Raw genomic sequence first — 12,417 nt, forward strand, 5'->3', positions numbered from 1 at the left:
GGCGTTCGAGAATCGCACACAGAGCCCCAGCCCACTAAAGTTGCGTAGCTGCGCATAAATGGGTGGAACCACCGCCGAGCCAAAACAAAGCCACTTCCGATGACGTACTTCCGGTCGGGACGTTTATTCGGAACGTAGCCAATAAGTAGGTAAAAAGCATACATTTGCTTTGGCTCTGACTTATTAGGATATTATTTCATAACGTTTATGTGCAGCGTCGTTTGTCTTGTGGGGAATATATATAAGATATCATCAATGGGCCAGCCACAACTTTTTGTTTTGCTTGAAACGGATTGAAATGTGCATTCCTGGAACATCATAGTAGTCACTGTACCATCTTATTTGAGTGCATTAATAAAAGCAACACTATGAGTATTTTCTAATTAAAGCTCCAAATCTGATGTTATGTCTCTTTTTTTCCCAAGATTTATGTCCAAGATTCATTTAAGTGTGGAAAACATCCTCCAACATATGCAAGGTTTGAACTCATAATACAAACATGTGGATGTTGTTTGGAATATGGAGCGTTTCATCGTGTTTATGAGCTTAACTTGCCCCTTAAATGTCGACTGTATATATTGTGACAACTTTTGCATATGTCAAAAGGTTAAAGGTCATCTAATGATTTGAATCCTGGCATGATGTCATTCATCATTTGTTCAAACTAACAGCAGAGAGACACCGGCCCACAGTCGGCTGGGTCCTACTGGGTTCATAGTCTACGTGAAGCTGGAGTAAAGAGAAAAAACATAGTCAAACACTTAAGTGTGACACACAGACACGCAGTGGAGTTTTGAAAGAGTCAACAAAGTAATAAACGCATTGCAGAACTGTCATTAATGATGAAGTGCTCAGCAGACATTTGTAAAGCAGATTTTGCAGTCTTGAATTATTTAAACACGACAACAAAACGAAGCTGAAGGTTTTAGTTTTCACAAATCCACAGGATTTATTTCACATTCCAGAATCCTGAAATCTCAGCAATTCAGCTGTCTTGATAGCTTAAAAAAAAACCCTCCCTGACCACCTGCCCCAAAAAACATCAACACTCAAAGAGGTTTCAGATGTGAGTCCGTCACAGCGTCTTGTTCCAACAAAACTGGTCTGCGAAGCATCTTCATGAGGCCAGTTTAATCACCAGTTTTTGTCCCAGGTGCAAAACGCAATGCATTGGTCCTGTCAGTCCTGCAGCATTTTCAGCAGGTTGGCGCTCAACGTGTCCCTGATGGCCTCGGCAGCGCAGGACGCGTCCTCGTCGTGCGGCTCCGTCTCCGGCTGTTTCAGGGAGTTCTCGCTGGGGCTGGCGTCGGCGTTCCACTCGGGGAGGAAGGCGTCGCCGCACTGCTCGCACACGTTGTGGAGGACGCAGCACGCCGTCACCACCTTGGCCAGCATGGACAGGTCCATCTCGCTCCGCCTCAGCAGGTAGGCCCAGCGCCCCCTCAGGCGGGCGAAGGCGGTGTTGACCACGGCCTGAGCGGAGGAGAGGGTGCGGCCAAAGCGGCGCTGGTCGGGGGACATCCTGCGCTGCGGCCTGTACGCCTTCATCAGCCACGGCCTCAGAGGGAAGGAAGGGTCGCCGACGAGGTGCACCGGGACCTCCACCCCCTGGAACACCATGGATTTCTGCAGGAGAGACGTGGCGGATTTCACCGGGTTGACAGTGGGAGGGAGACGGGGAATCTTCAGACCTGGTGGGATGACACTCACCTCTCGGGGGAACAGGAAGCCATCCGGTCGGTCCTCGGCCTGCATGTAAAGCTCTGAGCTGTGGAGCACCGAGGCGGCGCTGGTGCTGCCGGGCCAGCCGGCGTACACATCTGTGAAGCTGCAAGAGGAGGAGGAGGAGACATGGTGTCAGTGGACGGCACCCAAAGAACCTGTCCATCCATCCCTCCACCCATCCATCCATCCACACATCCAGCCACCCATCTATCCATCCCCCCATTCACCCCTCTTCCATTACTCCATCCACCCGAGGAGTAAGAAAGACGCTGTGGTGGACGGCACCCAAAGAACCTGTCCATTCCTCCATCCATCCACCTGAGAAGGAGGAGGAGAGACACCGAGTGGACAGAACCCAAAGAACCTATCCATCCATCCATCCACCCACACATCCCTCCACCCATCCATCCATCCCTCCACCCACACATCCATCCCTCCATTCACCCCTCTTCCATTACTCCATCCACCCGAGGAGGAAGAGAGACGCTGTGAGTGGACGGAACCCAAAAAACCTGTCCATCCATCCCCATCTTCATCCCTCCTCCATCCATCCACCTATTCATCCCTACATTCACTAATCCACCCATTCATCCCACCTCCATTCCTCCATCCATCCACCTGAGCAGGAGGAGGAGACACTCTGTGATTGGACGAACTCCAAAGAACCTGTCCATCCATCCATCCACCCATTCAGCAATCCTCCGCTCCTCCATCCATCCACCGGAGGAGACACTGTGAGTGGATGGAGCCCAAAGAACCTGTCCATCCATCCATCCACCCATTCAGCAATCCTCCGCTCCTCCATCCATCCACCGGAGGAGACACTGTGAGTGGATGGAGCCCAAAGAACCTGTCCATCCATCCATCCATGCATCCCTCCTCCCGCCCACCCATCCCTCACTCACTGGTGGTCGTGGTCGATCACCGCCTGCAGGACCATCGAGTGCCAGCCCCTCTTGTTGACGTAGTCCTCCGGATTGACGCTGCGGGGGGTCGCGATGGGCATGTGGATACGGCCGATGGCGCCCGCGCACTGCGGGTAGCCGCGCGCCCTGAAGCCGCGCACGGCGTCGTCCAGCCGCTGGCCGCTCGGCAGTGACACGAAGCGCGGGTAGACGTGCGCGAGGATTGCGGCGGTGACCTGGCGCACGATGCCGCACACGGTGGCAGTGCCCACGCCGAACGTGGCGGCGATGTGCCGGTACTCGCGGGAGCTCGCGTAGAACCAGAGCGCGATGGCGAGCCGGCGGCGCGCCTCGATGGGGGCCCGGTAGGCCGTCCGCTGGCGCCGGATGGCCGGGCCGATGAGCGAGAAGAGGAAGTCGAAAGTGACCCGGGACATGCGGAACTGCGCCTTCCACTCCTCGTCGTCGAACGACTGGGCCGCGGACCATAGGTTGTCCTCGGTGTTGCGACGGAGGACCCAGATGCGCCGCTTGCTGGAGTCGATCACGCTCCGGATGGCGGCCAGGGAGGAGAGCACGAAGGCCCGCCTCCGCCGCATGTACTCCCGCAGCCGCCGGTCCCGCTCCAGCATCTCCCGCCGCCTCCTCCGCCGCATGACGGTGGTGTGGAGGCGCAGGAGCTCCAGCAGCTGCTGACGGCAAACCGGCGAGGCGCTGAGGCCCATCGCGAAGGAGAGGGCCGTAGCCGCCACAGGAGAACCGTCCTCCGCGTTCGGTTCCATTTCGAACAGCCCTCCAAACACTTTTTGAACACGGCGTAAACAGCGGCGCTTGCCGATGACGTCAGGCCCAGCAACCATGTGACTCACGACTACCTCTAAAAACTCAACTTGTCCAACATTTAGTTTTTTTTTTTTTTTTTTTTTTTTTTTAAAATAAGCTAAATAATAACATATATGTTGTATTCAGGAATATATCACCGTGAAGGAATGTCCCTTATTGCCGCAGCAGAATTGTAAAAAAAAAAAAAAAAACTAAAAAAAAAAAGATGGTCACTGATGATAATACACAGAAAAATGTGTAAATATAGAGTTAAATAAAAACATTTTCAAGATAAAGGTGCAAACATTATGTATGTTGCTTGGAATCCCATATTGCACAGAAAAATACCAAATATTAAAAGGTCAGTGCAGATGATATGAATCAACAGTTTAAAAGGCACAAAGCAAAGTTTCAGTTGCATTGCAGGTGAAAATAGTTTTAGTGCCTGAAAGTTGCTTTGTTATTAGCTATTAATTGTAAGTGAACAAAAAATATTTTTGAATAATATTAGAGTTGGAAATATGAAACAACAGCGAAGCTCCTGTTGCAGTTCAGACCTGAAGGTCGCAGATTAAAAAAAAAAAAGAAAAGAAAAAAAAAAGTGACAAGAAACACGGTTTAGAGCCTCGTCTGTTGACGTCCCAGCCGGCTCAGGGGTTCCTGCCTTCAAGGAGCCAGGTCCTCGACGACAAGCCGAGGTGTTGACAGCCCCGATCCCGGCTCGGCCTGCTGGGGGCGTCACAGCCAGCAGAGGCGACAGATGAAGCTTCAGAGGAGCCGTGAAGGCATGAAGGGGGATCAGGGAGGAGCCGGAGGCCGGGACAGCTGCTGTGGGGAGGCTCGGCCTGCAGGGGGCCCTCTTCCTCCAGGCTGCTGCTGCCTGCTGCTGCTGCAGCTCCTCAAAAATAGCGAGGAGCAGCTCCTGTCAGCTCATTGAGGGACGTTTTGCTTGGATTAAAACTTATTAATGTTGCTGAAGTCGTAATTTTAACATGGAAAACAAGCTTTAGATTCACCATGAAAGCTCGAACAAGTGACTGCAGTTTCAATACTGCAGTGTTTGTTAGTTCATATGAGTAGCAAATACTACTACAACTACTACTGCTACTAATGATTTTTCAAATTCCAAAATTAGGGCTTGAGTTCAATACAGAATTTACGTTATTGGGTAAATAATAAGAAAAAAACATTGACCATTGGAAACATTGGACCAGCAGGCCGCATGCTAAGATTAGCACGCTAGCAGAGTGTGAGGGCGCTAAATGTGTCCTCCTTGACAGTGAAACGTCTCACACACGCACGCTGACGTCGCGGCTCTCGACATCCAACACAACAGGTTAGCGGCTGCCGGCTTGACGGGAAGTCGCAGGAAGTGGCGGCGGCAGCGGCATCCTGCTGGCTGATCTTCACCAGTCAGGGTCACCAGAGGGACGGCCGCAAATGGCGCCATCTGTGTCGGAGCTCCTGCAGGAAGAGGAGGCAGAGGAGGAGAAGGAACCGCGTTGGCACCTCTTGCTGCTGACAAAAAACAAACAAACAAAAAACAAACAGCCAAGCCACCCGCAGGTCTCCTAAGCCACACGGTCCTGCAGGCCCTCAACACGGAGGACCTTTAAACATGACATTTTCCTGGTGGTGTTTTTGCAGTGCCCAATTAGAAAAGCAGATAATTACCAGGAGTATTGTTTTGCACAGCGACCTGAAAAAGTGTCTCAGTTGGAACAATAACATCACAAATGGCTACATTTGATCAATATTGATATTATTAGTATTAATCTGCTATTAATTCCAGGGGTGGGCAAACTTTTTGAGTGGGTTGTAAAATTTGACAGAGAGGCCAGAGCGGGAGCAGATGGGTGGAGTGTGTTGGTGACCCACCTCAGAGGAGAAATATATATATATCATGGGATATGTAGAAAACGTGCTTTGATGTCAATTTGAAATGAACAAAATAGTTACAACAAAATTTTGCTCTTTATTGGAATGACTAAAACAATGAAAAATGGATGAAATGCGGCTTGACTTACTTACTATTAATATAATTTCTTCAAGGGTGGGATTAAAAATCTTAAAGGGCTGCATATGGCTCCTGGGCCTTAGTTTGCCCTTGCCACTATTATTCCAACGTATTCGTGGCAATTATTGATTGTATAATGTTTAAATATGCAGAATATACTGTATTAATATGAAGAACCATGTAAGAACTACATTCCTCTTCCTGCAATGATGGCAGAAAACATTAGACTGTCAGTCTACCTGTCAGTCTATGTGTGTGTGTGTGTGTGTGAATACAATAGAACTTACCCACAACGAAACGTCCTGCTCTGCTCTCTGTGACAGGATCAGCCTTGTATTTCTATTGGATGAGCAGAAGGGGGCGCACCAAGGAACATAAACTGAGTTTAAAACGAAGCATGAACCTAATATTTGGATTCACGGAAGATTTATTCAAATTCCCCTTCCCACCCCAACAATTTTAACCACATGATACATGTCCTACCTTGTGTAAAAGCTGGTATAAATTAATGTCATTATGGCTATAAATAAACCTTTTGAGCGTCTTCTCTATTTTTAACCAAACGAGCCATATCCAGTGGAAACAACTCATCAGTTTCAGTGTGTTCAAATAAAGTGCCTGTAAATAATGATAATGGAAAGAAACAAAAATATTCACTTTCAAGACATTTCTCCGCTAATTTGTAGAAAAATGTAAAAGTACAATAACATCAGTAATAGTATATCAGTATAAAAATCTGATTTGAATTCAACACATGTAATAATAAAAATAATAATAATAATAATAATAATAATAATAATAATAATAATAATAATAATAATAATAATAATAATGATCATCAAAGTGAGCTAAAAATAAAAAGATGAAGAGCAAAATTACTGGAACAAATAAAAAACAAAATAAAATAAAACACAAGAAACCTTTTGCTTTACAAGTTATTGTCAAAAACCACAAGTGAAGAACCCAAACTGTCAGCTTGAAAAATCAGAAAAGTTTCTGCTGGTGTGCAGTTGTGCGGCAGGTGAGGTTCCTGTGCCACCGGTGGGGACTGACGTGGAGCTCTTGGTTCCTCCTGGCGAGAGCAGCAGTCAGTCAGTCAGTCAGTCAGTCAGTCAGTTGAGAGGGCGGCAGTCTGGCGGGGCCCCAGTAGCTGCAGTGGGGCCTCGCTGGGGGCCGACAGTGGAGTTTGACGGACGGCTCCGTGTGGGGGAGGTGGCAGGGGGGAGGTGGGGAAGACGGTGGTCCACCTGAGACCCCAGCTGTTGGAGGTGTGGTGGGAGGGGGGACGTTTGGTATAACAAGCAGAGCACACAGCTGGAAGCAGGTGGCGAAGGGCCACGCCCTTGGGTGTTATGTATATATATGTTTTTTTTGAAAAACTTAAAATAACTCCGACACAAACATTTACACAATACCCTACCTGGTTAAAGTTGCCGTAGTGCCGGCATAGGCTGCAGCCCAGCATTGGTATGAATATTTTCAATTATTTTGAATTTACAAAAGGGAAAAATATATTGAATCCCAGCAGACTAATATTACAAATCCTTTAAAATAAAAATATGAATCACCTGATGAGAGAAAAAAAACAACAAAAAACAAAACAGTTCAACAAACAACAAAAGGACACGCTGATTCGCCAGGACTGTCAAGGGGATGAAGTCGGTCCACAATGTTGCAGCCACAGAGTGGCACTCTGGCTGTTTCTCCTGGATTGGTCCGTTTTTCTCTGAATTAAATAAAAAAAAAGTGTTTTTTTTTGCAGGCTGTGTTAGCATTAGCGAAAAGCGGTGACTGTTTGACTATGGAATTGGCAGCAGGTTCTGAAAAACCTTGTGACTCCCTGAGTCTGCTGCAGAATCTGATCTGTGCATGGAAGACCGAATTAAAGATTTGATGAATTCTTGCAACTGTCACTGCACATCCCATGAGCATGTGACAAATAAAGTTCTTGACAGCTTAATATCTACCTTATGATACAATAGGTTAGTGCAGAAAAACAGAGGCTCCTAATGCTGAAGTTTGTATGCGACAATTTCTCAGGGGCAGAAGATTCACATTGCAAAAAAAAAAAGAAAAAAAAAGTACAAAACAGAAACCAAATCTGTGCTAAAATAGTATAAAACAATCAAAATGAAGTTGTTTATTTGAAAAAAATATATATTTCAAACTCATGAACTCCAATTTTACCCCAAAAAAATAAGGAATATTGTTTCAGAAATGTTTTAAAAATCTGCAATTCTTGATCCTCTTGTCATTTTCTCCCGCTGTTATTTTGGTGTCAGTATTTTTTATGTCGCGTTATAACATGTTTGGAGAGTTGCACATCTTCAGAAAGGTCACCTGACGGAGGTCTAAGTGAGTCTTTTGCCAGCTAAATGAGCTCGAACCCGAACGGATGAGACGTTTTGTGTCGTTTTGTGCCCCTCTTAATGACATTGCTAAAACACTGACAGTGCCCCCTGGTGGCTGGCTGCAGAACACCGCCTTGATGCTTGATGCCAGGTCAGAAAACTCCTGTGCTGGTTTAGTCTCTCTTTTTTCTTTATTTTACCGCATCAATCTGAGATTCATTTCTAATTTTTGCTCATCATTGACAAAAATGATAATTATCTGATGCTTCTTCATGTTGAAATATATATTTCTGCTGCTGTGTTTATATCAATATTATATATAAATAACAACAACCCACTGCTGAAGTTTACACCATGGGTTGTTTTTTTTTTTAACCCTCCTCATGTTTATTAATCAGACTTGAATATTCCAACGTTTGCGGATGGAATTCCCTGTATAGTGAAACCTCAGCTCACACTGAGCTTGTCAGGGCAGCGTCGAGACCACCGAGTGAAAGATGGCAGCTGCTCGCTTGTGTATTGCTAAAAACAACCTTTTAATGACGATCGGTGTTTGGTGCGGAAACGCACTACAAAGGTGACAGTTGACCAACATAGAAAAAAAAAGTGGATATCTGCGCTCTCTAGGTGAAAGTCAGGGCCTTCTTGTCCGTGGTTTTTTTTTTTTTTTTAAATCCGGGATATTTCACAGGAGAGTCCATTCGACCAGTTTTTTCTTTATCTTTATGTTCCCATGGTTCCTTTCCTCAGCTCGTGGCTGCGCAGTCTGGCCTCGGCGCGCTGCAGCATCGTCTGCTGTAATCCGTTCAAGTGCGTGACGGAGGCCAAGTGTGAGCCGGGGCCGCCGTGCTGCAGGGGCCCCAGGGGCCCGTAGCCCGAGTAGGCGGGGAGGAAGGGGGAGGGGTAGTAGAGGTGGCCGTGGGGGAACGGGGTCCTGGTCGGGTGGGCCCCTGGATGGACGGGCCCCGGTCCCCCAGCGTGGTGGGGGCCACCGGCTCCTTTGCTTTTGTCCGACGACGTGGCCATCTCGGCCAGCGACCACAGTTTGGGTTTGGGGGCCGGGTTTGGCCCCTGGGTGGCGCCGCAAGAGTCCTGGTGCTCTTTGGAGAGCGGGCCGGCGGAGGTCGGGGTCGAGATCGGGGTGCGCTCCGTCCGGGGGGAAGGCGCCCCCGTGGGGGTGGAGCCTCCGCAGTCCCTGAAGTCTGAATGGCTGAAGGGCCGAACAGCGTCGCTGCCACCGCCGCCGCTAACATCTCTGAACGGCGAGGAGGGACGAAGGACAACTGCAGGAGGAAGAAGAGGAGGAGGAGGTGAGTAGGGGAGGAGGAGACACACACACATGCGCGCTCATCATTGTTGTAACATGTATTTATACTGCCACGATCAGAAATATAAATGGACATACAAAATGATCAAAACAAATAAAAAAGAGGGAAAAATAGAAAAATATTTTCATTGATTTAATACTTATTTGTTACTGTTTGTACTTCCATGTGCAACATTCAGTGTGTTCTGTTATAGAAACAGACAGCTGAGTGGAAAAAAATAAATAAACTGGCAAAGTTGCAATGTTTAACAAAATCTGAAATAAAAAAATAAAATAATAAGGCTTTTGATATTCTAAATATTCAACCGTAATAATATTAAAATATACACATATTATGGTGTATCTGAAGTTTTTGCACTGATAACTTATTTTTCATTGAAAGGATTTCAAAATACAATTTTGCTTTGTTGCTGTTTTGTTGAAGGATTTTTCATTGTAAAAGAAAAACAAATGAAATTTAAAAAACAATATCAAATTTCAGAACCTTTTTTCTTTCCCGCAGCTTCACAAAAAAAAACAAATGAAGACGACAAAGAAACTTTTGCCCTCGATGAAAATGACCGAAGAAACAGTTGAAAAACATCAGTGACCGCTGACGGATGAAAGGGTCAAAGGTCACAGCGACTCACCGGCGTGGCCGTCATGGCTCTTGGTCTCCGACTCGGCGCTGCTGTCGGCCTTGGCCGGGACCTCCCCCTCTTCCTCCTCCCTCTCCTCCGCCTCCTCCTCCCCCTCGTCGTGGCGCTCCAGGTCGACCTCGTCCTCCTCGTCCTCGCTGCGGTTGCGCGGCGTCCACGTCATCTTGTTCTCCTTCTTCAGCCGCCGCCGGGCGTTGGCGAACCAGGTGGACACCTGCGTCAGGGTCATCTTGGTGATGATGGCCAGCATGATCTTCTCGCCCTTGGTGGGGTAGGGGTTCTTGCGGTGCTCACCCAGCCAGGCCTTCAGCGTGGCCGTGGCGTCCCGCGTGGCGTTCTTGCGGTAGGCCGGGTCACCGTACGGGTAGGAGCCCAGCGACCCGAACGGGTGGTAGTCCAGGGGGCCCGAGACGGCCGAGCCGGGCGGCTCGTAGCCGGCGCTCTGAAATAGGGAGCGGAGTGTTGATTGCGTGCGGCTCGCAGCGCGAAGCCGTTTTCTTGGCAGCTCGCCGCCGGAGAGCAGATTCCTGATCTTAACGAGGCCGGCGGGTTAAAGAAGGGCTTAATTAAAACGGACAAACAAAATGTAATTTGCACACAGTGGAGCTGCAGAGGCCCCTTATTCTTCTAATCGCGGCGCTGTCAGAGATCAGCCGGCACCTGATTTAATGCTGTGGGGAAAATAAATCCTGCTGCTGCGTCCAACAAACTTTACAATTCCCGCTCGAGTTGTAAATTTTTGTTTTTTTTTGTTTTCACGTCCACAGCTTCTGCCGCATTTAGAAGATCAAGCACCTGTATTTTTGTGTGTCAGTGGTACAGTCAAATTAATCTCAGTTGGGTTGAAAAAGTTACAGACTGAAAACGTATGCATATTTACACAGACACGCGAGTAGAAAAAGGTGTGAAAATCAGTGAAACGGTGCTGTGAGTGCGAATAACAACAGTACATTTGTAAATAATAAAATAAAAGTAAAGAACGTAGAATAAAATGAAATAAAAATAGGTTCCTCAAATACAGAATGAAAAATCAACAAAGTTTCAAACGATAATAAATATTACAGTTTTAATGAAATTGTAATATTACCAGTTAAACCAGTTTTCCAAGGTCACGTTTGTCTGTTTTGTAATAAATTATTAAGTCAATATTAAAGTTTCTGACATTTACTGTTATCATTATTATTATTATTATTATTGTTATTATTATTGTTGTTGTTGTTGTTGTTGTTGTTGTTGTTGTTGTTAGTATTAGTATTTATGCAATATGATTTACAATTATTCTACTGACAGTTGCAACTCGGGGTGTAAAACATTAGAATAACTTCAAACTGTTGGAAAAAAACAACAACAAAAAAACAAAAAAAAAGAAGAAGCAACTTTTCTGTCGAACCGAAACCAAGCCGAAGCGAAGCGAACCGAACCCGGAGCCCCCCAGAACCGGAAGTGCCGTCCACTCACCACAAAGGAGCCGAGGGTGGCGGCGGCCCGCGGCTCGCCTCCGTACGGCAGGTGTGCGTTGAATCCAGGCGACGCGGCGGATCCCGAGTAGGGAGCGAAGGCTGAGCCCGAGGAGGGCCGGGCCAGCTCCTCGGCCCGGGGCCCCAGCAGCAGCCCCGGGCCGAGGGAGGGGCACGGGTGCAGGGCCAGCGACACGGAGGGCTGGAAGAGGAAACCCTGGGGCTGGTAGGACATGACGGCGGCGGCTCCAACTCACATCGGCGGGCGTAAAGTGCGCGTTTGTCCGGGACGGCGGAGGGAGGGAGGGAGGGAGCGGGGGGAGGAGGAGGAGGAGGAGGAAGAAGAAGGGGGGGGGGGGGGGGCGTTCAATACCGGAGGAGCATCCAGGAGGCTGCAGAGATCAGAGCGGACAAGTTTTCATTTCTGAGAGAGAGAGAGAGAGAGAGAGAGAGAGAGAGAGAGGGAGAGGGAGAGGGAGATGTGGGGAGGAGGAGAGGGGGGCGGGGCACTTGGGAGGGGAGGAGAGAGTGATGAGGAGGGAAGGTGGAGATAGTGGCACACAAGAGAGAGAGAGAGAGAGAGAGAGAGAGAGAGAGAGTTCAGGCGTGAGGAGGAGAGGGAGGGGAGAGAGGTGTGAGGAAAGACTCGACTTCAAAATTGACGGTAAGGTGAAAAAAAAAGAAAGTGCGTGTTCACCTGCTCCAGATGCGTTTCAGCATCTGGATCCTGCAGTTGTCGTCATTGGAACTGTGCCGTCCCAGTGGCTTCAGGTTCGACACCCGAGTCGTTTGGTTCGTCTTCCGACTTCTCACATTCACAGCTTTTCCACAGAGGATTGTTGAGCTACTCTACAATTTATTTCCTCAGTTTGAAGTCATCCACGACGTTTTCTGCCGTGACCTGGAAACAACAGCGTCTTGCTTTATATATATAAAGCAAGATATACATATATATGTATATATGTATATATATATATATATATATATATATATTTCTATATGTATAGCTTAGCCTAGTGGTTACTTGATGTATTGCAGCTAATAACTCCACCCCCTCTCCCTCCCTCCCACCACCAAATGTGTTTTCCTCCACCTCCTCCATACGGGTCATTTTGTATGGAAGCGCATCGCTGCCACACAAGAAAAAAAATACTGCTCAGAATCATGTTATAACG

General features: G+C 47.7%; 1 protein-coding gene across 1 annotated transcript; it reads right to left on the minus strand.

Moving 5' to 3' along the window:
- Positions 1–7,902: 7,902 nt before the first annotated feature.
- Positions 7,903–11,628, minus strand: irx5b (iroquois homeobox 5b). Its single transcript, XM_076028549.1, has 3 exons — positions 11,244–11,628; positions 9,816–10,227; positions 7,903–9,103 (listed from the first exon to the last, which is right to left on the minus strand). The coding sequence occupies exons 1-3, from the start codon at positions 11,475–11,477 to the stop codon at positions 8,544–8,546; spliced, it is 1,206 nt and encodes a 401-aa protein (XP_075884664.1). The 5' UTR covers positions 11,478–11,628; the 3' UTR covers positions 7,903–8,543.
- Between the last annotated feature and the right edge of the window lie 789 nt (positions 11,629–12,417).

The sequence above is a fragment of the Nelusetta ayraudi genome, unplaced genomic scaffold (genome assembly GCF_046127955.1).
Source record: "Nelusetta ayraudi isolate G7.1 ecotype Tasmania unplaced genomic scaffold, CSIRO-AGI_Nayr_v1 ptg000026l, whole genome shotgun sequence".
Taxonomy (NCBI): Eukaryota; Metazoa; Chordata; class Actinopteri; order Tetraodontiformes; family Monacanthidae; genus Nelusetta; species Nelusetta ayraudi.

Excerpts from the sequence above, each read along its gene's own strand:
- irx5b (XM_076028549.1), bottom strand. The coding sequence starts at position 11,477 with ATGTCCTACCAGCCCCAGGGTTTCCTCTTCCAGCCCTCCGTGTCGCTG. Across the intron at positions 10,228-11,243 it reads CCACCCTCGGCTCCTTTGTG|AGCGCCGGCTACGAGCCGCC; the intron begins GTGAGTGGACGG and ends TCCCTATTTCAG. Across the intron at positions 9,104-9,815 it reads CCCGGCCAAGGCCGACAGCA|TTGTCCTTCGTCCCTCCTCG; the intron begins GCGCCGAGTCGG and ends TTCCTCCTGCAG.